A 25445-nucleotide genomic window follows, 5' to 3' on the forward strand; every position below is an offset into this window, starting at 1 on the left:
ACTGGCATTTTCCCCCTTCCCTTATGCAACCCCCAGCAACTCATGATGCCTCCCTCTCCCCTCAAAGAATTCCCAGTATCTTGCATCAGCCTTTCCCTCCCTGCCAGCCTACCCTCAAATCCAATGATAAAATGTAATCTGTATCTATTTGAAGTATTTACACATGGAAAAACCACTCCTGCTTTCTGACTGTAGACCTGGTTTCAACAGCAAAATAAAACTAAGCCATAGTTGAAAAATTACAAGTGAAGAAATGTGGCAATAATGAGTTTCCTGTTGTATTCAAATATTTTCCTCTTCCACTTAAATTTGCTTTCAGTAAGTTGTCAGTAAAAGGAACATCTGAAATTTCATTATCCAGCATAAAATAAAACTTGAGGTATCCCAGACTGACAGCACTTTCTGTGGCAGTCTTGCTGGGCAGCAGCTGGGGAGGTAGAGCAATATTTGTTAGGTGGGACCGGAGTGAAGGGGGGGTGCTGGGAATAGGACTTTCCTTGTTATCTTGCTTCTCATGCCTAACAAAGTGGTTGTTGTAAGTCTACTAAGCCAACAGATTCCTGTGCAAAAGCACTAAGGGAATTAAAAGCTTAAGCAGTTCCTGCACTCTGAGGAGTTTAAATGGTTTAGTCAAGGAAAATAGGGGAAAGAGTATATATTTGTTAAGTACTTCTGCTTGTTCCCAGTTAGGCTTCAAACTAACACAGCAGTTAAGAAACTCAGGGGTTTTCAGCCCTTGAGCTTTCCTAGTGAATTCGCATGGGGCTGTATTAATGTGAATCTGAGAGAGAAATTTAGAAGAAAAGAATTAATAGCTCAGTCATTCAAAGAGTATATGCTTAGTAAAATACAATTTTATTAAAAGTCTTCTGCAGTTTGGGTTTTTTTCTTTCTTTTAAGCTGCTGCACTTTGGCTCCTTTTGTGAATATGTTGTGGGGTTTAATTGCACGATAAACTATTTGCGCTGCAAGACTCCTCTTTCATTTAGTGCAGAAATTGTGCAAAGTATAAGGAGGAGGGTTCGGAGAAGGAAGAGAGGCTGCTGCCTTTAAGACATGAATTGGCATGCAATACAGGCTTGGGTTCTGGTATTTAGCTTTCATTTACTTTAAGCAATAATTTGCCTAGAGACTTCTGCCTAAATATAAAACTTCCCAGTATTAAAGAACAAGAAAGAAAATAAAGCAATTGAAAGGAAAAATGATTGCTAAGTAGTTCATTCACTGTCCTGGTGCATAGGCTTAATTTTCAATACTGAAGCAAAGTAAAGCTAAAAATGAACAGATATCTAGAAAAGCTGCATGTGACCAGCTTTTGCAAATAATTTTTTATTCTGATATGTAGTAATGTGTACAGATGTCTTTTTGTTTTTCTAGATTAATTCCAGAAAGTCCGGTGAAAGTCATACAAGCCTTACAGCTAGTGTTCTTAAATGCTTTGCCTGCTGTGTTTTCTCCCCAATAATAGAGGTGCATTAAAATAAGCATATTGTTAATTGTTGCATTAAGACCAAAGAAATGAGAAACAGTAATTTTGTATTTCAAATACCTTGTGAGCTCCTCTTGCACACACAGTTGTGCTGAAAGCTGGAGGTGTTTCAGCAACAGCCATGAGTGGAACTGGTATGTGGTTGCTCTTTCCCAGTGCATCTCTGCTGAGCCTCTTTTTCTTGAATGATGGGCCAATGCAAAATAATTGCTTAATATAACAGTTATTAGAGCAGATTGTAAATACTGAGTATGCAGCGCAACAGAAGACAAGCACAGAACTGTCTTCTGATGGCAAATGCAGACTTATTGTCCTGTGTTTAGCTACGTTTGTGAATTGTCCCATTTGATTGTAGAAGGATTTCTTGCAGGGTTAAAGAAGTGCTAGCTCATGTCCGTTGTGTCAATCACAAACAGATTTGAGCATAGCTATTTGTTATTCAGGTCTCATTTGATACAGAATTCACAGGGTTTTTTGAATTCTGTATCAAATGAGACCTGGATCACAAATAACTATACTCATATCCTTATAAAATCACTAATATTTGACTGGACCTTTGTTTCTTGCTTTGCAGATAGTAGTACATTTCCTGCAGTGATCATTAGTGCCTTTGGAGAGCTGAAATCAGCATGCAACATTGGTCACAGATCACTCTCCATTTTACCCATCTCCTCAGAATCAAATAAATCAGCAGTCTTTTCTCTGTGCAATATTTCAATTTCTCCCTTATTAATTTGCTATTTTGAGCCATAAATTTTTGTTGAAAGTTGTGCCAAGAACGGAGAAATGAAACAGGGATTTACATACCTATCACAAATCTCTGCCATTGGGTTTCTCCCCTCAGCTGTGCAAGTGTGTGAGTTCCTTGGTTTGGTGCACAGATACCCTGTGTGGAGAATTATTGATGTCCTAGAAGTCAATATTCGACAGTCTTTTGCAAGTGCAAGTTAGGCCATCGTTATCAGAACGGGAGAGAAGAGTTGAGCAGGAATGGCTGCAGCAGTGATGTGCAGCATGCAGCATCTCTGATAGCTGAGAAATAGGCTGCACCATTAAATGACTTTTGCCTTTCCAGAGTGAACCAGCCTAAGCTGTCCCACACAAATTGCCACTGACCTGGTGGTTAGAAAATCCTTTTACAGAATTTCACTCCTGACTTACCTCTTTGTCAGTGAATTATGCCCATTTCAATTGAGTGCAATGCTGCTAATAACATGTCAATTAATTTTAAACTGCACAAATCTTCACTCTGCCATCAAGTCTTGGAAAGCAAGCTTCATCACTTGCCCTCTCTGGGGTTTTGGAAAAGGCATAATTTAAAACACTCTGTAAGACTTTCGGTTTCCTTTTCTAATGTACAGAATTTAATTTTTGTAAGTGGTTACAAAAAAAGAGTAGTTTTTCTAAATAGTTTCTGAATCTTTAAAACCATGCTGCTAAAGTTTAATTCTGGACTTTTTTTTTGTTGTTGTTTTCTGTAGTGCTGTGGAAGATTTTGCAAGACAGGTAGTGTTCTTAAGTGATGTATTGTTTATTTTTGCATATTGTGATGTTTGGGTCTTAGAGTTGTTTTAAGCAATTAAAAAGCAGGGAGGAAATGTAATGAAATTAAGTGTAAAGGTGTTGCTGAACTGAATGTTTAAGCACTCATCCGTATTGCACTGGCTGGAGTGAAAATATCTGGTGGTATAAATCATATGTTAGAGAAAAATGTATAAGAAAAGCTTTATTCCATTACTTTACTGGAACCAAGGCCCATTGAAAACAAACAGATCCAGAGGGATCAACTGAAGTTTTGTCTTGTATAAAAATCTTGCTGTTGAAGAGTCTTGCGTGGGAGAGGCCATCCAGCTTTGATCCATATGCCAGGCTTTCAAAAGTTCAATCCAGAAACCCGGAGCTGATAACTTTGCTGCTGTATTTTTTTGGCCAGCATTGCTAGGTATCACAAGTTGGGTTTGGGTTACTGTATTTTAGTGGCATCTGTAATTGGTGGAGAAAATTTCCCAGATGCATATCGTGGGAATGCCTTCCGCATGGAAGTACTGTCAGGTGCTCCTGGAGCCTGCCTGTCCCCCTGCCGTGGCCTTGAGAACCCACTATCACTATGCCAGTGGGCTTTTGGCAGGGCCAAAAGGGTGTGGGTCCCATGGGCAGGCAGAGACAGGGCAGTCATGCAGCTGATCCACAATTCTGCACAGCTGCACAGAATTCAAATCTCAGCTCAGTTTAGGGTCACTACCTCTGCTTTTATTTCCTTCGATAATTGTGGAAGCTGGTTACTTCTCCTGCGTTTTAAAGGAGAACTTTCCTAAAAGTCATGGGAAACCTGACTCAACTGAAAATTTTTTAGAGCAAAGTGAGTTAGCTCTAAGGCTTTGTCAGCACATCTCCCAAGGGAGGAGTTTTCCAGACTCCCCTGAAAACCCTCACCTAGGGATTTGAGATCATGGAAGTGGAAGGTTGGGCGCTTTTCGGTACAGTCTGGCCACCTGTGCCCTGAGCTGCTGGGCATTCTGGAAGGGGCTCGCAGCATGGGAGAGAGAAGTGGAAGTCTCTTGAGCTTTGAGCTAGGATTTTGTAAGAGTTTGTGGGAGGAAACCTGAAGAACAGATCAATGTGCTTGTAGTCAGCGATGCTTCTGCTACTTGAGGCCAAAAGAGTTTGGCAAAATGAATTAATTGCTGTGACTGCCGAAAGGGGAGTTTTAATTACTGCCTCTGCCAGGGACCTCTGCCTATGGCTTTTTAGTTTTTCAAAGTACCTCATTATTTGGGTAATATCTTATATATTTGAACTCAAACAGCAGAAGACTCATGTTTTGTTGGGGAAGATGAATCAGGGAGACCTTATAAATATGATTGTTTAGCAAAAGATTCTGAAAATATGAAACCGATAATCGAAATAGAAATAGAAGCTTACTTTGAGTTGTAGGATACCGAGTCTTAGTTACTATATAACCTGAAAACAATAGCCTAGCTAGCTGAAGAAGAATCCCTTTTGATGGAATGATACCCTTCTGCTAACTAAAGAACCAAAGGTCAATGTAGCAAAACAGAAAAGTCTAAAGAGTAGTTTTTAGAGTTTAAAATATAACATAGTATGGTAATGTAGTAGTTCTTATAGGCTGTGTGTAGATTCTATAGGACTTTGTGTCTTGTATTGGTTGGTCACTGTAAATTAGAATATTTATCACAAAAGAAGATATAATGCATTGTAAGAAGGACCTCGCTCTCTATTCCTTGCTCTTTGCTCTGCTCTTACCTCTTATGCTCTGATCCTGGCTCCTGTATTCCTTGCTCTGTCACTCTCTTACTTCTTCCTTCCTCATCCCGGCTCCTCTCTTAGCTCCTTTTCTGCTCATGCCTCTTAGCTCTATTCCCTGCTCTCCCTTCTCTCTTAACTCATACCCCCTTGTTCATTCTCTCGCTCTCTCTGGGACTTCCCTTCAGCCGAGGCTGGTGGCTGAAGGCAAGGCCCTTTTTACCCACGACCCTTGCAATAAAACCACGTATTCTAGAATATCTCAGGTCAGCAGAATTCTTTCTCCCTGCTGTCTGCGGATGTTCCTACAATGTTTATCCTGAAACTTCAAAAGATTTTGTATTTTTTCACATGCCTTGTACTGCAATGATTCAAGTTGTCGCTAAAATGTAAAAAGCCAAACACTGGATGTTTTTCTGTAGTCTTTCTAGACAACATTAGGTGTCCTCTGTGTTTGATCTTTTGTCATCTACAACCTGCATAAATTTATCCCACACAATTAAACCATGGCCTATGTGGCTCAGCGTCCAAGTGTTTTGTCCCTGTGCAGATGGGAACTGAGTGAGGTGCCTTGTTTGAGTATGATCAGAGAGAAGGATTTATTTAGATCTAGTTTGTGACTGGGGTGCATCAAGACTGTAGTGGTGGCTGGAGGAGTTGAGTCCCATCAATAAGTCCCATCACCTTCCAAGATAAATAGAGAAATGTTTTTGCCTGGATATGTAAAGATAACGGCAGTTGTCATTTGGTTGGCTGTAGATCACTCTTGGTATGCTTTCAGCTGTGAGAACGCCTACAAATGGAACAGATCGTAAAGTTATCCTGGCATAGCATCTGAGACTGAAACTCCTGAAGTATTTCCTTGTAGTTACAAAGAAATGTGGAAATAATAAGGCAGCTGTTGTAGAGGCTGCAGGAGCACACTGCAGTACCGTCTGTAGGCAGTCCTCTAGACCTCTCACTGGTGACTTAAAACAGCTTTGTTTTCTGGGGTTCACTTCTAGCAATGCAGTTACTTATACAGAATGGGAAAAGAAAGATTTGAGTGTAAGGGCACATATTTTGGGTAGCCTTGGCTTGAGTTTAACAGTGGAACTGTCAAAAGAAGTTTCTGGTAACAGTTAATTTTTATACTTTTACAAAAAAGATTACAAGCCTTTCTGCCCATTTTCCTCACTATACTTGACTTCAGCATTTATCTAGCAGTTATTTCCATTGTTTTTCCTTAGCTGCTAAAAGGATCTCTGAATTTAAGAAGATGTTTTGATTGTTCATAATACATTATGTTGTGTCCACCGGAGATGTTATCTTCTCAATGCAAAGCTTTTTCAGCCTTTTTCAAGATACTCTTTGCACCTTAGGTGAGCTTGGCAACCTTCTTTGTGGGTGGTTGGGCAATGATTTCACAGACTGTTACTTACACTGAGGCTTTTTATGACGATGTTTTAACATGAGAACAAAACGGAGTTGTGTTGCAGAGTGTCATATGTTGCTCATTTATTGAAGAGTAAGTTACAATGAAGAGTTGATGTTTGCTTCTTCAAAGAGTAAATTAAATCCTGTCTAGCAACACCTTGTGGAATTTTCTGTAATACGCATTTGTTTTGTAAGAGTAATACCAAAACTGAATTTTTACTCCAACAAGAAATAAGGCATCTACCCAACCAATGAGTATTTTTTTTTTCTTCAGAAAAATCTTATTTCTCAGTCTGTGGTATGCTGTTAAGAGACTGAAATTTAACAAAGGTAGGATAAGGATTCTCTGTATGAATGACAAACTACAATATTCAGTTGTATGCTTTTGTGCAGACTTGGAGAGTCCAGCATTTTAAATAGCTTCAAGTTCCTTTAGAAAATGTCAGTGTTTTCAGGATTTCTTTAAAAAACCTCTCATAGTAGGTGTTTTAATCCATATCTGAACTGCAGCAATGGAGTGAGAATTTTTCCTTTTGTAAAAAAAGGCTTGGACAGATTGCAGAAACCTTTTCTTCAAAGGTTTGATTTTTAAGGCTGAGTTTCAAGTTACATTTACTTTCAATTTTGCATATGTATATGCATACAACATTTTGAATAGATTTTAAAAAGCATGCATTTTGAAATACACTGGACTAATAATGAACTCAAGCTTATAAATGAGTGCCATATATTTAAGTCAGTGAAAATGTATTCTCAAGATCAAATTATGCTGATGGATATGCTGCTTGTTTAAAGTATTACTTGAAATAATAAACGACTTTGTTGCCAAAGTAGTCTAAAATGCCCAAACCACAAGGATTTTGCATGGTAAAGTGGTGTTGTCCTTCAGTTTTCCCATGATCATCCTGTATTTTCATTCCCACAGGATACTGGTGCAGCTCCTGTGCAAAACATGGCATTTCCACTTGAGCTAAAAAGCAGGTCCCCATTCACTCTCACTAGCAGTAAGATTTAGATACTATTTTCATTCAACCTCTAGAAAATGAAAGTTTTAGGAACAGATGGATATTTTGGTTGGCCTGGTTCCAGCCTTGGCCAAATTTCAGTCTGGATAGTTACATCCTGCCTCCATCAAGCTCTTGCAATGTCAGTTGCTTGTGGGTAAGGGGAGTTCAGGATAATGTCTCTGCTGAATGGACAAAAATTGGAGAGTCTGGGTTCTATTCTGTCATGTCCTGGACCTCCTATGTATTATGACCTTAGATATGCTCTTGAAAGAGACGAGGTGAGCAGGAAAATGAACAGAAATCCTGGGATGACTAGTGCCTTTACCATATTTGCAATGTATAAACACATAGGGTTACCCATCTATAGGATGAGCTTTATGAAACTCATGTCCAAGAGAATTAAATGCTCTTGGCAGGGGCTTGCATCAGAAGAAATTTGGATAGCCCTTGTGGAAATTTTTTGCAATTTACTTGTTTTGATGGGCCAGTGTGACAGCTCTGTGCTTGCCATTTTACTTGCTCTTACTCCCTTGCTTCCACAGTTGAGATTTGAAAAGCAGATGAAGCATCTATAACTCAATTCTATGCAGTTTGAAAATTTCTGTGGGTTTTCAGATTTTAACAGTGATTTTTGGCAAGACTACGCATGCAGCATTTCAGAGTGACCTGCTGAGTATCTGTGTTGCCATATCCAGATGCAAACTGATTATCTACATAGAATGTGAAACAGTTCAATGAATAAATGGATTTTTATAAAAAAATCTGTACTGATTGTTGGCATTTTTATGCCAAGTTCTTAAAGCTGGAGTAACCTGTTTTCAGACTTCATTTCTGTGTTCCAAGCGTTACTAAAATTTTACTTATACTCCTACTCGTATTTATTGACATGTGTTGTATTTATTGATCTTGTGATAAAAATTTGACAGTGAATATGAAACACAGGACAACTTTAGATGCACGAATGCTGTTCTGGGAGCATTTCTTTTCCAAATAGTGAGAAAAAAAAAAGGCAGGGAGGTTTTGAAAATAATTTGCTTCCTCTCTTTCACCTCTGCAGGCTTTTCACATACTCCTATAGACTTGTGTTTGGTGAAGGTGGTGCTAGGTTTTCCTATCAAAGACAGAATGAAGTATCAGTAAATGTATGTAACAACCTCTGACCAAATGCTGTAGGCACTGTTATTACAAAAATCATTTACTTGGTGTGGCAATTGTAAGATATTTCTCAGGAATGGAGCTTCTTAAACTCCTCTATGAGACTGACATGAGATGAAAGTGTCCAGCTTTTCCACATCACGTGCAGATAAATGGTTGAGTGGCCTTTGTATATTAAAGACAAAAGGTTGAGCATGGGAGATGACATTTCTTTCAGGTGTATTTCAGGTGTATTTTCAGTGGTTATAAGTATTAGCATGCATCAGCAGCCTTTATTCCCTGGTAGACTTTTTCTTGCCAACACTCCTTAATAATTGGAATCTTTTGATTATCAGTGCTGACTCACTTGTCCTCATAGCTGTACAATTCAGATCAATATTTTTGTGACTTGTGGTACGCTGGCATTACCAGTCTTCCCACTTGAAGAGAAGTACTGCATGATTCACATGCTTGGGTTTCCTTAGGCATCCACAGCTCACTGTTACACAAGAGAGAGGACTGGACTGACCCTTGCACCAGCCAAGTGTTCCTGCCCTGCTCCTGCCCATAGGCTCTTAAAGGTTGAAACCAGTTGTATTACAGGTTGGGGTTATTTTTAACCTCTGCTAAGGAGTCAAAATTTTTCAGTACGTAAAATGGTTGTGCTGTTAAGCTTCATTGTCAGACATGGAGTCGTTTGACCCTGGTTTTGTGTTTGTTTCATGCGGTTCTGTCAGTGGTCGTGGCTGTCCATGCGTGTGCGGAGGGCGGGCACTGAATCCTGGGCCTTGCGGTTCTCGGTGTTGCTGTAAGATGCTCTGCTTGGAGCTGATGGAAAAGTGTTTCCTTGTTCCCAAAGTGAAGCGCTTTCCCCCCAGATATGCAAAGGTTCGATGGAGCACTAGTGCAGGCAGGTGTGAATGGTTCTGGGTCATGCCAGGAGGGAGTTTAGGGAAACCCTGATGGTGCTGTCAGCAGGTTTTTGCCTAACCCGGGGGGGGGGGGGGGTGGGTGTTGCTCTCGGCTGCTTTTAGCATTGTGTTTGTTACATGAAGTTGTGAAGCTTTGGCAGTTTATCTGTTGCTTGCCTTGCAATTTAAAATTATGGTGTTCTTAAATGTAGAGCGATGATCATGCAGAGCTTAAACCATGAGAATATATTATAGTTAGCTCTTTAAAAATATACTGTGTATGCGTTGTCTTCTGTGCTATAAACTAAGCTGTTTTAAACGTTGGAACCCTACTTGTTCAAAATAGCTTGATTTTTAGTAAACATTTCAGGTGATGTTTCAAAAAGTCTAAAATAGATAAATATCTGTTTTTAAAAGACAAGATGACAGAATAAAATAAATAGTTACAGAAATACCACTGATATGATGGAGCAGAGGTTAAAAACCTAGTCCACAGCAGAGCTTCCTCCTATGTGCATCTGGGAATGTAATGCCCCAGTATATTCCTATTGCCTTCCCAGTCAGTAATGCTTGATGTGTTGTTTCTTACTTTGCTTTAAATATTGAAGAAATAGATATGCAGCCCTGGGCTCCTGGTAGTATTACAAATGTCTGAACAATGATCCGTTGAGAGAGAAATACCTGTTTAAGAATGTGGCAAAACTTGTCTGTAACAAGCAGATCAAAGAGTCTGTAAACACAAATTTAAAAAAAAAAAAAGAAAAAAAAGAAAAGGTAAAGCAGGCCAGATGCATGACACAAATTTGAGATAAGCTGTTGATAAGCCACTGCTGCAAATATTTGTCTTTGAAACTATTATAAGCAGCTGATTGACCCAGAAGGGAGCCTGAGGTCACTCTGTGGTTGAGGTCTGAGCAGTGGCATCACAGTTGTTTGTCCTCAGGAGAGCACTTGGGTGCGTTGGGTAGTGGCAGAAGCTTTTCAACACCTTCCTTAAAATTCAGAGGCAGCTGATAAACGGGAAAATATTTCTACCTCATAGATTAAGCAGGGACAAGTGAAATAGATGTGCATTCTGGGGTTGTGCTGAGATGGAAATTGTAGCGAGAAAATTTCCCTTAACATAGGAGCCAGTGATGGTCACCTTCTTTTTCTCTCCAGATGAGGTGACTCATTCAGCTCACACGTGCTCTCGCAGGACCCCACAGCCCACGTGGAGGTGTGAGCACATTTGAGCTGGATTTGCCCACCAATGACAAGCAGTGACCATCTATGTGGCAGGTAGCAGCAGGGTGACAGTGAACAGGCAAAAATTGTGTGCCAGCCTGATACAGAGGATGCCACAACAGCTAAATGAAAAAGCAAAAGTCCCAGGTCTACTTTTGCCTTGAGCCTCCAGGATGACCGTTTCAGCCTCTCCATAGGATTAGGGTATAATTATTTTGATTATACACCTTTTTCTACTTATGGAAAACAAACTTCAACTCTCAGCTCATATTCAGTTCCTGAAGTTTAGTTCTCGCAATCTAAATTAGACCTGCTCAGTGTGTTTGTGAGGTCAGTGTTCTTGGAGACTGCAGTGGAAACTTGTTTGGAGAGAACTGGGGAGAGCTGGAACAATGTCAGATTGTGCTGGGAAAAGCTGCTTCATGTGGGATGTCTTCAAGGAGCAATTATAAAAATAACACTTGCTGTCAGCCAATAGAGCGGAGCAGTGAGTGGATAAAAAATACAAAAATCTGCTCTGTGTTCCAGTACCTGGAGATGTAGAACTTTTCTATTAGAAGTTTGCATGGAGCACAGTGTTTTCAAACAACAACTCTTCTGAGGAGCTTATAGATACATTTCAGATTTTAATGTTTATGAATTGGAGATTTGTTTTTTAATGTTTACTAAAAAGTATATATTTTTACAACCCCAGAAAAACTTCTGACCTGTCAGAAGGTGTGCAGGCTTGTTGATCTTGCTCTTTCTCCCCTTCTTGTGGTTGCTTGGTAGAGAATGTGGTGCGATTCCTCTACAGAGCAAGTGTGTTAAGGCTACCTGCTGAAATCCCATTTTCTACTCAGCAGTGTTCTTGCCTCACAAGCCATTGAACAGGGAAATTTTCCATGACTGGAATATTGCTGCAGGCCACCTGATCAGGAGAAGTAGTTGATGAGGTCTTCTACAGACAGCTGGAGGTACCCTCATGATCACAAGCCTTCACCACCTTCTTCAGCCACTCTGGTATCTTCTGGAAAGACAGCACAGCTGGGCACACAGTCCAGGGGTGTCCTGCAGAGCAGTGGTGATCAGTTTTTGATACAGGTAGTGGAGGAGCCAGTGTGGAGAGGTGTGGTGCTACACCTTGTACTTATGAAGAAAGAAGGACTGGTTTGGGATGTGAAGGCTGGGGCAGCTTTGACTGCAGTGACCATGTCACGGTGGAGTTCAAAAACCTGCGTGGAAGAAACAGGGCAAAAAGTAGGGTCTCAGCCCTGGATTTCAGGAGAGATAACTTTGGCCTCTTCGAGGATCTGCTTGGAGAAATCCCATGGGTTAGGGGTCTAGAAGGTCTGGGATGGGTCCAAGTGGTTAAAGTTAAAGCATCACTGCTCCAAAGATGACCAGGGGACTGGAGCATCTCTTAGGAGGACACTGAGAGACCTGGACCTGTTTAGCCTGAGCAAGATGGAGAGGGGATTTTGTCAATGTATGTAAGTCTCTGAAGGGAGGTGATACAGGTTAACACGTGGCCAGAGTCTTATAAACCACATGTAAATGTATCAATCTCTGAGGGTCCTGCCCTTGCAGATTGGCTTAAAATAATTTTTGCAAGACTGCTCTTCAGAGGTGTTTTGTAAAGTAAAAGGTTTAATATGAAAAATAGCAAAATAACAAAAGTTACAGAAAACAAAAGAAAAGTCGCACACAGGTGTCTGAGAAAACCTCTGACATCCTGCTAGAAACACTCCAAAAAGCCTCTCACTTCCTTTGAGTTTCTTCCTAAATACTGAATGTTTTAGGAGGGACAATTTGGCTCTTGGCCCAATGAAATTAACAACAGGCTTTGAGTTGCACTTTCGAAGCCCAATCCATGCTCCTGTGCTGGCGTTGAGCCAATGCAATGAGAAAAACACAGAACTTTCTAGTTAACCTTCCTAAAATGTCTAAAGGTGAACTGAAACCCCTTTCTTTATTACAGAGATGTCCACTCAGGGGTGGGAAATGCTTTACTACAGGGAAGTGTCAAAAGGATGGAGCCAGGCTTCTTGGTGGTGCCTAGTAACAGGACAAGGGGCAACAGGCACAAAGAAAAACACAGGAATTTCCTTCTGAATATGAGGAAAAGTTCTTTATTGTGAGAATGGCACATTCTCCTTTTCTGGACATTTTTGAAACCTTCCTGTGTGCAATCCTGTACAACCAGCTCTAGGTGATCCTGATACCCTGAGCAAGGAGATTTGACTTGAGGATAATCCAGAGGTCGCTTCCAACCCCAGCCATTCAGTGATTCTGTGTGATTTTGGACAAACTCTGTTTGTCATCCTGAGGTTAAATTTGGCAAGCAATACCTGCAACCCACCACCATGAAAAATGATTTCCAATACATTCTTCATTACACTTTTCTTCAATATTTTGCTGTCACTGGGGGATTACAGTTTTCTGCTGGAGAATTAAAGGAAAAATTGTAATATAAATGGACAGTCAATAGTTCTATATTTAAATCCCTTGAAGTATCAAGGCATGCAAGTTGTTTTGATTTGTATGTGTGTCTGTTTAGCAGTGCACAAGCAGAAAATATCAGTTTTTTCCTTGCTGTCTTGATAAAAAGCATGCAGCCCAAACTGACAACAGGCTCAAGGGTTTAAATGATAAATTAGCATATCACATTCATATGCAGTGCCTTTAACTTGGATGGACCTTGGGAGACTCCTAATAGTGCATTACACAAACTAGCCTAATTTCAGAACTGCATATCATGAAGTGTAATCTGCACATCAAAAAGTTGTGTGCACTGATCCTTTGAAAGGTAAAACCAGCAAACAAAAAAAAAAAATGCAGTGTTCAATTTAAGTTGCTGTGGAAATTTGAGCAGGCAGCATGTTCTGAGGATTTACTTTTGAATAAAGGATAATCTGCTACCAACTTCTGTGGTTGCTGGAGAGAGGGGCTGCTCTGTTGGCACCTCTAGGCAGGGTTCTGAGGCGGATAGTAGGAAATACTGGCTGGAAGGAACCCAAGACCCTCTCCTTTAACTGTACAAGGAACTAACTTGATGAGAGTAAATGCCTGTACCTGTAATTAATCTATGTAAATGCCCACAATTACTAATGTAACAAATTTAACTACTCTGTCAGCTTCCATCTTTTGCTCTTGACCATTAACAAAGAATTCAGAGTCTGGTTGCACAAATAACAGAGAAGCTTGGATCTACAAAATTTATTTCTGTTGTTATCATCCAAAAGCAAAATTACAGAGAGGCAGTTTCTGGTTGGTATGCTGTAAGTGTGCTTGAGAAACTTCACTGAATTTTTGAGGGACAAGATGTCCTTGATAAAAAATTTTAGTCCACTTGTTCAGAATAAAATGTTCATGTTTCCATAAAAGGAGGAAGCAGAGCATTTGCAGCATTCAACAACATTAATATTTCAAAATATAGAAAATATATGGAAAATGAGCTCTTCAGGAAGATAGTAGGATTTCTGTGAAAGTCCCAGGTGCTCAGTATTGCCTTTTTCCAGCAGCCAGCCAGAGGAAACACATCACGGTAGCACTGTAGCTCAGTGTCAGCAGACATAGGCAGTGCAGGAAGCCTAGCCATGGCAGGAAAAGAGCCCAAGAGGAGAAGAGTCCCTGTAGGGTGTACCCTATAGGCACACCCAGTGACTTTGTGTGCTGTGTCTGCCCCACAGCAGGAGCCATCCCAGGCACTGCCTGTGGGTCACACAGCAGCTGAGCACCCACAACCTCCATGGGAGGGCCTGGCTGCCTGTGGGTCCCAGCTTTTGCCAACTGGTCTGTTCAGCACTGGCCTTTTCTTAACACACATCTCCCATTACAGGCCAGAGCTGCGAACCCGGACAAAATTTTAGCTTGGTTGTGCCCCTTCTCATTCTGCTTCTCCGCCGGCCATTGGATAAGCTGGTGGCTTCTCACATACCTGCCACAGCAGCATTGTCCCCAGAGCTGACGGATCCTGGTGTGCCTGGGTGGTTTTGGCCACGAGGAGCAGTCTGAAGTGCAGCTGCTGTGCATGGTCCGTGTCCATGGTCCAGTCATCCGTGCTCCACACCACTGCAGCAGGCAGAGCCAGGGCTGCTGGCTGGGAAACAACAGTGCAGGAGTGGGTGGTGTGGGCAGTGGGACTCCGTAATTAGGAGCATTCAGGACCAAGAGGGAGAACCCTGATTTGGAGCTCAGATAGGGTACCAAGGGTATGCCCAGTCATCTACCTCGGGCACATCCCAAGTTCCTGGCTTTCCCACTGGAAAATGAAAGAAGTGAGGCCAGTGATCGAGGGAAGGGCGGAATAAAATAGGCCACATTAACATAGAAAAAGGTAGAGGAAAGAGAATGACAAATGCTGCTGGTTAATTGAAGCTGTCCTTATACAGAGACTTAGTTTCATTTTTCATCAAACAGTAAGAGGAAAAAAACTATTTGATATGTCTTGTGACCAAGTCTGAAACTTGTAGGAAGAGAAAATAGCCAGAGCTTATTCAGTCAAAGCAGAGGCCACATCCAGAGAGGAAAGGATTTGCTTGAAAACAATTGTCTTTGATTAGTAAGAATTACCATTAAAATATCAGATTTTTTCAATAATCATTTGACCTGACATTTTGCCACTGTGTATACATGTGTGTATATACATATAAAAATAAATCAGAAAAAATGGACTATTCATTTGTGCTATTTGCTTATATGCAACTTAATACTTTATGCCATGCTGTTGTAGCTTGGGAGGCAATCCACACATGGCTTTCCAGAAACAACACTTGCCCATGAAGAACTGTCACAGAGGCTGCACCTTGCCAGCCAATAGACATGGCCAATCTAGGTGTATTTTCAGGAAAACAATTTGAGATTTCCTATTATGTCTGGGGCAAATGGAGTTTTGTTCTAACCCCAATGCCTGTCTGAGGTTTGTTTGTGAACATCTGGGAGCTTCAGGCATGGGAGAATAGCCACCTGTGCTTAAAACCTGCTGATACCTACTGTTCGTTTAGGCATTGTCTGAGTGTGTGAACATGGTGCTCTTTGCTTCATAAAAGTGGCAGAGTGAAGCAAATAATGAAGTATACATAGAATTTAAACTTCAGTGCTGAGACTATGTTAATTTTTCACACAAAAAATTGTTTGCTCAAGTGGTCAGCTGGGGTCTTTTGTTGTGTTTATGTTCCAGTTTTGGTAATTATCTGAACTGTTGTTGTTAGGGCTAATATTAAGTATAACTTTCTAAAGACATCACAGCTTCTTTGGGGGAAATGTTTTACTGGACAGGGTACTTAAGAACTTCTAATTTTCCCTGCTGTTAAAATCTCACATAGTATGAAAACCCGTAACTTGTTTTAGGATAGCAATGTTAACCAGTAGTGCTTCTGAAAAGCGTAACAACCACCAACCTGTCTCTGGTGTACTACTAATGTTCTGAGTTGAAGCAAATACATGTAGTAGAAAACTTCAAATACAGCAAGCATTTTGTGTTTTCAAAGCTTTTTCTTTGTCTGTGTGGAGATGTTGACATCTCCTGGAAGAGTGAAAGGCATTTAACTGGGAATGTGTCTCTTCTCTCTTAGATTACAGAAGTTTGTGGAGCCAAGCGCGTGGGTTATTTTGGTCCTGCTCAATTTTATATTGCTTTGAAGTTAATTGCAGCAGCACAGTCAGGGTTCCCAGTACGGATTGAGAGCATTAAGAATGGTAAGTAGCAAATTTTGCTTGCAGTGCTGCTATGCACTTTTTTCTCACTTTCTTTAATGCTTGTCAGCTCTCCATGGTGGTAAACTCTTTCTTCTTATGTTTCTATGAACAATTTTGAGGAGCAGAGAAAGAGTGGAAAGTAATGTTACATGCTCTAAGTGAGTGGTGGAAAATTGCAGAGAATTTCAGATATGGGAGATCTGAGATTACATCCCCCTCTGGAAAAGGCATTACAAGGAGCGGCAGAAATGACAGGTGATCAGTGCAGGAGATGCATTTCTCTCTCACCTTCAGCCTCTAATCTTGACAGCTGTCCAGAGTGAGAGCTGATAGCTGCTTTGGGTGGCGGCACATTGTGGGGGACATGGGCAGGTCAGGGAGTCCCTCTGTGCAGGGCAGATTGTAACACTCATCTGCTTTAGCAAATAATCCTGTTGAAATAAATGGGTAGTGGAGATAAAATCACAGTGCTTACTGTGAATAGGTATGGAAATGTGTATTAGATATATTTTACAACAGCTTTATTCTTCCCAATGAATTGACAGTAATATTAGATGTAACATTTTTTGGTGGAGAAGAAAGCTTCTTGAAAGAGTCTTATCTAACTCAAGCGATGAAGAGAGAAAGCAGGTCCCTTTCAGCTGTGAAACCTTGATGGCAACTTGGAAGGAACTCAGTGTTCTTGTTTCAGTGATGCACACTGCCTCAGCAGGGCTCAGGCTTCAAAACACAGGGCTTTTTGCTTCAGCTTGAACAGGTCTGAACCCTTAGCTCCCATATTCTGGGTGGGCGTTCAAGCCATGCCCTGAGGCTGTGCTTGCATCATCCCTCTGGAGGAGCAATGCAACCAGCTGCAAGATCAGAGAGAAGGCTGGAAAGGCAGCACCTACCCACAGCTCTGCAATCAGGTCACTGCTCCCAGCACAGCTTCTGCTCTGCTGTCCCTGATAAGGGCAATGAAATGTCAAATTCATGTGCATTGTGAGGCACAGGGAGGGGGTTCTCAGGTCTGCCCCAACCCAGGGAGGGAAGGCCAGAATGGGAAGAACATGACAAGCACTGTGTGAACTGAGCTTCTGTGGTGCAGAGCTCCTGACCAAGGGGAGGGGATCAGATGCAGCTGGCACCGTTCAGTTCAGTGCCTTGCTGGAACAGGAGTTTGGACCAAGGGTGAAGAGGAGTGGCCTGGATTTGTCTGTCAGTTTTTCTTATGGACAGCTTGTGCACTCTCTCTTGCATTGCTGTCCTTTTTAAAGAGGTTAATTAAAAAGAAAAAAAAAAAAAACAAACAAAAAACTCAACAAATTAAATTAGAAACCTTGACTGAGATTTATTCTGTATGTTTTACAAATCCAGCATATGCAAATAATCCGCAAATTTGAGTGAAAACAGGTACTTGCAGTCCTTGTATTGATACCCTGCTTACTTACTGTTTCAGTAAAATTTCAATAAAACTTCTTCCAGTGCTAATTACATTTTCTCTAGAAAATGTATGAGCGCCTTTAGAGTGGAGTGAGTAACATGTACCAAATTCCAATTGATTTATTTTTTCGTTGTTGTAACTGTAAGTGTAAAAGATTACAGAGATGATGGATGAATGGCTTTGCTTGGTGTTGAGCATTCTGTTAATTTTAATTCTATTGATCTTTCAGGGTGACTGTGCACAAAAATAAATGGTGTTTCTGCAAAATAATTGGGAATTGTCTTAAAGAGTGACAAAGCGTGAGTCTCTTGCTCAGCACAGCAGATGCAACATGGGACCTTTTGATACAGCTGTCTCTCTAGGCCTTGGTGTGATCTTTGAACCCTACCATTTTTGATTTGTTCCTTTTATGATGGCAGCATTGAGGATACTGTGATTCTGACTGATTAATTTATCCATCCCACAGTTTCTGTGGGAAACTGTTCTTTTCATTACAGGCAAGGTTTAGAAGGCAGGAAATGAGTTTGTTGCTTGCTTTAATAACATGCACAAGGCTTACTTCTTTCTCTTTGTATGGAGAGATTATATATTAAGCTAGTGAATGTAGCTTTGTGTAACATTCACGTTTTTATTAAGACATAAAATAATCAAAGGAGTGCCACACTTAAAAATGTTACAAAATATAACTAGCAGTCTTTTATAGATAAACATTTCATTGGTTTTACAAGATGATACTGCTGAAAGTGCTTCTTGTGTTCTGTAGTCTTAATTGAATTTTTCTCTCTCTTAATAAAGAATTGCCTCTACCACGATTTATGGCACTGAAAAATGACACTGAAGTACGTTATGGGACTCCAGCAGAATTCCATGGAGTTAAATTTCAGGTTCCACATGCAACTTTGGAAAAAAATTCCTACAAAAGAGCAGATGAAGGGGACAAACAGGTAACAGGACAACATGCATGCTCCTTTGGGTCCAGTCCTGTAAATGGTTACACTTACAGGGGCTTACTCAATTTTCCAGTACTAGACAGGAGATGAGCTCCTGATGTGCAAATAATCCCCATCATGCCTGTATTCTGGTTTTGATGCATCCTAGTTGCTTCCCTGAAGAAAATTCTCTATATGAGCTTGTATAAAGCTGTCAGCCCTGTCATATTCTGTGCAAGTTCTTTCAGTGTTTTCCTCCTACTTAATCCAGCACTGTTTCTTGGAGAGGAAGTGGGAAAAGCAGCAAATAGAAATCTGTCCGTGAAACAGAACAGGAAAGTGAGTGGTTTCCCATGGCCAGTATGGTAATGGACTAATGGTCCTTAGTCACTCTAGAAATACTCAGTTGGAGATGGGGTGTTCAGTCGTTAGTCACTATTTTTGGGTGGGGTAAGGCCCTCAAGTTTTCTTTCATTTTTATCTCCTCAAGGAATAGTCCAGAAGACATCCCCTTTTTTTTTTTTTTTTTTTTTTCCTGAGTGAAACATTGTCCCAGCATCTGTTGTTCTGAGTTGCCAATTTAATGAAGCATCCAAGGGACATTCATATTATCTGTATTTAGGAGAGCAAAAAGCACTTGTTCAGATACAAGAAACTTCACAGTGCTGAACAGATTTCATAAAGACTGATTTGCATAGTTTTCCACAGGCTTGACACCACCTCCTCTGGTTCTGTGTCAGGTCATGTTGTGAGTGCCTGGTGGAAGCACTTTTATCTTCCCCAAACACGTGCCCACGTTCATCACAGGCTGCGTTGGCGTCAGTAACGGCATTCCCAGCCTGAGGTCAACCAGCAGGACTGAGCTGATGACAAGATACACAGGTGGAATAACAGGATGAGGAAGAAGAGCATGTATGCCTGTTCTCTGTGTACTAACGCTGAAGCAGAACAGTGCCCTCAAACCCCTGACTCCATCTGGATTATCTGTGTTGTGTTATATTTTCCTCTTTATTCAGTAAAACCTTTCAGGCTGACATCCTTTTCTCATGCAATATCAGTAAATCAAAGGAAAGAGAAAGCTTTAGGATAGTTACCCAATGATACTTACAAATCCACAGTGTTTAAAATACTGATCTAGAGATGTATTTTAATTTTTTTTGTATGAAAAATGATCTCCCACAGAGAACGCACTCACCCTATGTAAATTCAAAGCTATCCAATCACATTGAGCCTTCTACATATACTACTTCAGGCATCTTTGAAAGTAAAATACATTGAGCTGACCAATGTAAAGCTTTGTTCTAGCACTGCCATGCTTTATCCCTCAAAGGCTCAGTACCAAATCTTATCTTGTCCGTTTTAAGCTTTACTTGGAAATAAAGGGCCTGAGGATGCTGCAGTGTCTTTTTCTTGTTTGTCCATCATGTTGTATGCACTTGGACCACTCTGCAGTATTACTCAGTTGTTTCTCACAATTTTTGTCTCAGAATTGTGTTTTGTATTGGTGTGTTTTTGAAATAGGAACCCAAGTCTCCTCCGATGTCTCCAATTGGCTCACCTCCTGCTTCTCCATCTACTTACCAGAGAATACCCCTAAGTTATGGATACGGTAAAGCAAGAAGTGGGCTGGAACAGCAACATGGAGGTAGGATAAAAAATGGCTATGCACATTGTATTCAAATATTCTTTTTTTTTTTTTTCCCCTTATCAGAAGTATCCAAATCCTAAATGCTAGTGACAATCAGCCTAATGATTTTAAAATTCAATTAGACTCATGTTTTGGAAAATTATTTGATCAATTTGTTTTGACTGTTCAATCCTGTCTTCCTATTCACTTTCTATTAAATTAGATTTATGTGTGACTGCTCATAAATGCTAATACCTAATCTCTGACAAGGCTCTGCAATATACCCCAGTGGCAGAGAGCCTGCAAAGTATTGTCAGAGTGCATGATGGTTTTGGTTTCATTAGAGGGGAAGAAAAGCCTGCTCCCGATTTCAGTTGCCGCATATTAATTTTCAGATTGGAAGTGAATCTTCCTTTGCAGGAGTGGATAATAATATCTCTGGTTTTGTAATAGAGATAATAATAGGATGAGAGTATAAAAGCAGTCCCACAGCGTAACTTAGGCAATTCAGACAAAAACAAGGCATTGCATAGGTGTTCTGTCCTTCATTTTGATGCTATTGGAGTAGGTGGGAAAACATTCAGATTTTAATAAGAGGCTAATGGGAGAGAAGCCAGTTTAACTATGGCTTCACAGGCTCCTGTTAATAGTAAAGCACCTGTGCTCTTGTAATTGCAATGTGTGGTGACCAAGTTGGTGGCAATAGGAGGCATTGGTGTATACCATGATCCCTCCTGCTTCACATTAGTGTGTTTGCAGTGAGTGAAGATTGAAGCATACTAGTCCTTCACCTTTTGTCCTTATTTACAAATGAATGACAAAAGAGCTATTCAACATGTTGAAACTCAGCACAGCTGTGATAAGAATGTGTTTGACACTATAAAGTGGCCTCCACCTGAAAATTGTACCAGTACTGAGTCACAGGCATTCCCCTGCAGTGTAGGTAAACTGCAGCTTGTTCAGAGGTGGGATTGTTTCTGAAAGAAGCAGACTGGTGCAGTTGTTTTCTGGTACACTGCATGTTCTGCCCCAGTGAGGAGGACATGTGGCAGAGAGCCCGTGCTGTGGAGAGCTGGGCAGGGGTGTCCATCAGGACTGGCTGACCGTGTTCCTGTTGAGTGCTCTGCTCTTTTCTGCCACTCTGTCCCAGATCTGTCAGTGCTATGTGAGAGGATTTGGGGTGTTGGGGTTTTTTTCTCCATCTGAATGTAGTTGCAAATGCGACTTCTGTGAAATTTCTCACGGACTCAGCAGCTGTGCAAAGTGATCAGGGACAGCAGCATCCCGTCCAGCTGTCAACATCTTCCAGAATTAATTATTTAACTGCTCAAATTTCTAAGGTAATAAAATCTTAGAGGTGCAGAAAAATGGCTATTTTTCAGAAAGCAATTTTTCCTGTCTTCCAGAAAAGGAATCTCTCCTATTTTAATCCCACTGGGGATACTTCAGCCAAATGTGTTCTCAATGGCAGTGAGCAGTTAACCTTTTTTGACCTGTGCTGTACCACATGCCAGGCCTAATGCAAGACCTGTTGGTTCTTCCTGGCCTTTAAGATTGAGACCCTTCCAGTTTCCTGCAGAGCACTCCAAAGGGCAGCTGTGTGTAATGCACGTGGAGGAGGTGCTTGTGCCCCTGCTCTGGGCTGGCTGGGCTGGGCTGGGCTGTACTGCAGATCTGACCCTGAAACTGGGCAGGGTGTCTTCAAGGGCAGCCCTTTGCACTGCAACCATGACTATGGATATTTTTCTTTTTACTTGTGAAAGTTTTTCATGCTAGCAAGCATACAGCCATGTGGCTTCATGCTTAAAATCTCCCCTCTGAGGGCATCTAAATGTTTCCTACCTTTCACCTTTCTTCCTTTTTTTAAATCTGAAATTAGCAGTGACTTGTACAGGAATAAAAAAGATAACAATACAAGATAAGACCCCTTAGAAAAACAAGGGGGTTAGGGGTATAATTTTTAAGCTCTTCCTGAGATCAAAAGTTTTAAGATTTGTTGGATTCCTTTTTCATCATGTAGAAACTTCACTCTTTTTTCCATCTAATGTAGACTTTGTAATGGTAAATTTTAAATAGGCTGGCTGCAGTTGTCAGCTCTTTAAGGGTTTGCAAGTGAGTTGCCTTTTTGTTTGCATAGTTGCCTTATTTTTATAACATTGTTCCTAAATGTGTTGCTGTGTCACTGCATACTATATTTGCTGCAGTAGAGCCTAAGTGACTTATTTTAGCAAAAGAAGAAGAAATTGTTACTTTTCTTCTCTACTCCAAATAGTACAAAGTGGTGTGTCATGTATCTTGATTTTCAACAGAAATTAGGGAAGGGAGAGGAAGAGTATATGGAGAAGTAATGGTTTGTTATTTGATAGCATTGTCAAAGCATATTTTTTTTATACTCCAGTTGAATTATTTCTTCTTACTTAAAATAGTTCTTGTGCCATATGTGGCTATAAGTATATAAAATGTGTAAATTCAAGGACAGGTTATATAAATGTACATTTAAACGTGATGAAAAGTGATTTCTGTTGTGTAGCTGTATATAAGTGACAGAATCTCAGTAATGTCTGAAGAAGAATGATGCAATGGGAAAGTCAAGTAGGTGGCTGGAATTTTGTTGCATAAGACAAAATGGACTTTAATACTTCGATACCTGGTTCACTTGGTAGATGCTTGACCAAATGGACTTTTATGCTCGCTCTGATACAATGTTCACAAGCTACATTCTTGATCTTGTGGTATTCAATTATTTCCTTTAGTTTAGCAGTATTTTTTTATTATCCTGCCATTTATATGTTTAATTTTAAATGTCTAATGTAGGTCCTTATGAAGTCAGACACTCTACTCACCAGCAGGATGGACCATCTTCAGGGAATTATGGAGCCAAATCTGCGCTCACCTGTTCAACTCCTAACCGGGTAATGAATTGCATTTTTTTCTTGAGTAGTACTACTAACAAAACAATAGAGAAATTTTTAAAAAGGGCCGAAAATTCTCACTTTGAAAGTGAAAAGTGTTCTCTGTGGTGTTTTTAGACTAGAGACCGAAGTGTGTTTTTTTGTTATATGAGCAAAAAAAAGCTGATGAGATGGAGAAATTACAATAAATAATCAAATTAATTAAATTACTAAAGGTAAGTTGAAATAAAACGTTTTCATTTAAAGTACATGAGATTTCACAGATTCCTTCTTGATTTAGATTTCTATTTGTAAGGCATGCACAATATTTATGGCTAGCATTCTGCATATTTTGGTTTTTCACTCCCGTTGGTTAAATTACACCTTAAACAAAATATATTAATTTCTCAGCATTTGTTTGTTTTTATGAAAATGGGTCTTGTATTTTCCCCACTGGTTGCAAAAGCAGATCTTTCCTGTGTTCTGGTGTGCCTGCCGTGCATTTATTATGCAAACAATTAGTTTGCCCTAAGGAAGGGCAAAGCTCTCTTAAGAGAGAGGTTTTCCTAAATAAGTAAGACTTAGAGACTCTACCTTTTCCTGAGTGCTTAGTACCTCATATCCACGATAAAATGTCACCTGACCCTCCAAAAGAGACCTACAGGTACTGTCACGTAATTTGTGCTAACTTAAAATGAAATTGGGTGCATTTGCATAGCACTTTGAAATGAAAATTAATTTAGAGCTTTATGATGTTGCCTGTTTCAGGGATCTTTTGATGTATTTCAAAACTGGTGTTTTGCATTTGATTCTTGGGAAATAGCCAGGTATGTCAGAGAAAGGGTTTCACAGCTGATTGTTTTTCATTTTGCCCTCCCTTTTTACAACTGTTATCATGCAGGCTTAAATATTGAATACTCATTTATTGAATATTGAGTACTCATTTATTCCATTTTAACAAAGACATCAGCTGTACTGGCAGCCCTTGTGTAGATACCTCCATCCAACCTGTAAAAGGTACAGGCCTCTCTTAAACAAGTTAATCAGAGAGCAAAGACAGAGCAAAAAAAATTGGATTGAATACCCTTTTCCTCTGGAATATTCTTTTACCCAAAAGAGGATTTTTGCTTAAGCTTGGGAATTGATAGAAGTTTGAGGAAGTCTCTAGGGGCTTGTGTCTCCCTGACTTAGCGTAATGAATGCTGAATTACTGGGGTGAGCAGAGGGTCCAGAAGTGGAATATCTCCATAGTTACAGCACCATTCCTAGATTAAATATGTAGTTTCATAGTGAAGATAAATTTTCATGCACAAGGCTGCATAAATGCAGCTTTAGGTCCTTTACTGGTTCCATCCATTTGAGGTGTAACAGTGTGCAGTTTAGGGTTGTAATGCATGGCAGAAAAAAAGGACCCCCCCAAATGAATCTAGAGGTAATAAAGTATGACTTGGGCATTTAGTGGTCAGCAGTAGCTAGATTTCCTTTTCCTTTGAGTGTTGCTCATGTAAAAGCTTCCTTTAATTGCAGGGGTAAAGATACCTAACAATAACTTCAGTTTAAGCAGGTAAGTAGTGGGATGGTCATCAGTGTGGCCATTTCTGCTTCTTATCTTCTGAAAATTTTTCTCTGCTACATAGAAGGGTGTGAGTCTGGTTTCCTGAGGTTCCCAGTGCCCTTCTGGTGCCCTCCCTGTGGCTGGTGCCAGTGTCCCTCCCTTCAGTCTCTTTCAGTGGAGCGGGAGCAGCAGGACAGCAGCACCCAGTACTCAGACGACCCTTGGAGGATAACGGAGGAGCAGAGAGATTACTACGTTAACCAGTTCAGGTCCCTGCAGCCTGACCTCAATGCCTTTATTTCAGGTAATTTTTACCAAACGCTGCATATTGAATGGGGGGATCAGGCTGAGAGGTGAAAAGTGTTAAGTAAATAAATTCTTTTCTCTCTTTGGCAGCACATTTGTAAGAGTTGATTATGTTGTCTTTTTAAAGGCAGACTATTCAAGCCAATATTGTGGCCTTTACATTTTCTCCTAAATATCCTGAACTTAGAAAAATAATTACATCTAAGGGAGAAGTGTTGGCAATTTGGTAAAATTTAAGATGAGCTCTCTGCGTTTGATGTGCTGTATTTGGGGATCACACCTGCAGTGTATATTGAGTTGAAAAACGCCTGAGGGTTGTGCTGGCTTATCCAGCAGAAGTGTGGCAGTGTCCATGTGATGACAGGGTATATGGTTCTGGGGACTGAGATTTTGACCTCTAGACGATTAGGAAACAATCCTGGAGAGCACACACCTGGTGGAAGTATTGTTAAGAGGATACTGAGATGGCTCTGATCATACTTAGATTTGCATCCTGAATAGAAGTTCCAGGCTGCTTGTGAGAGGAGACTTTGCCATGTACAGACAGTTGGTCTGGCAAGGAATATGTCACAGGTTTTCAGCTGGGG

The 25445-nt window shown here is 40.5% G+C and overlaps 1 protein-coding gene across 2 annotated transcripts in view; it reads left to right on the forward strand.

Annotated features, from left to right (window-relative positions):
- REPS2 (RALBP1 associated Eps domain containing 2) overlaps window positions 1-25445 on the forward strand; it is a 97123-nt gene that overhangs the window by 19118 nt on the left and 52560 nt on the right. Inside the window, exons 2-6 of one of the 2 annotated variants that reach the window (XM_066176887.1) lie at window positions 16004-16127; window positions 18346-18494; window positions 20001-20124; window positions 22921-23018; window positions 24718-24856. In XM_066176887.1, coding sequence (XP_066032984.1) covers window positions 16004-16127; window positions 18346-18494; window positions 20001-20124; window positions 22921-23018; window positions 24718-24856 — 634 coding nt within the window. Of the gene's footprint in view, window positions 1-16003; window positions 16128-16246; window positions 16383-18345; window positions 18495-20000; window positions 20125-22920; window positions 23019-24717; window positions 24857-25445 lie in introns of those variants that run through there. The other variant, XM_066176888.1, reaches the window with a different exon arrangement.

Source organism: Chamaea fasciata, unplaced genomic scaffold (genome assembly GCF_029207755.1).
Source record: "Chamaea fasciata isolate MVZ Bird 193981 ecotype frontalis unplaced genomic scaffold, bChaFas1.0.hap1 SCAF_2, whole genome shotgun sequence".
In the NCBI taxonomy this organism is placed as follows: Eukaryota; Metazoa; Chordata; class Aves; order Passeriformes; family Sylviidae; genus Chamaea; species Chamaea fasciata.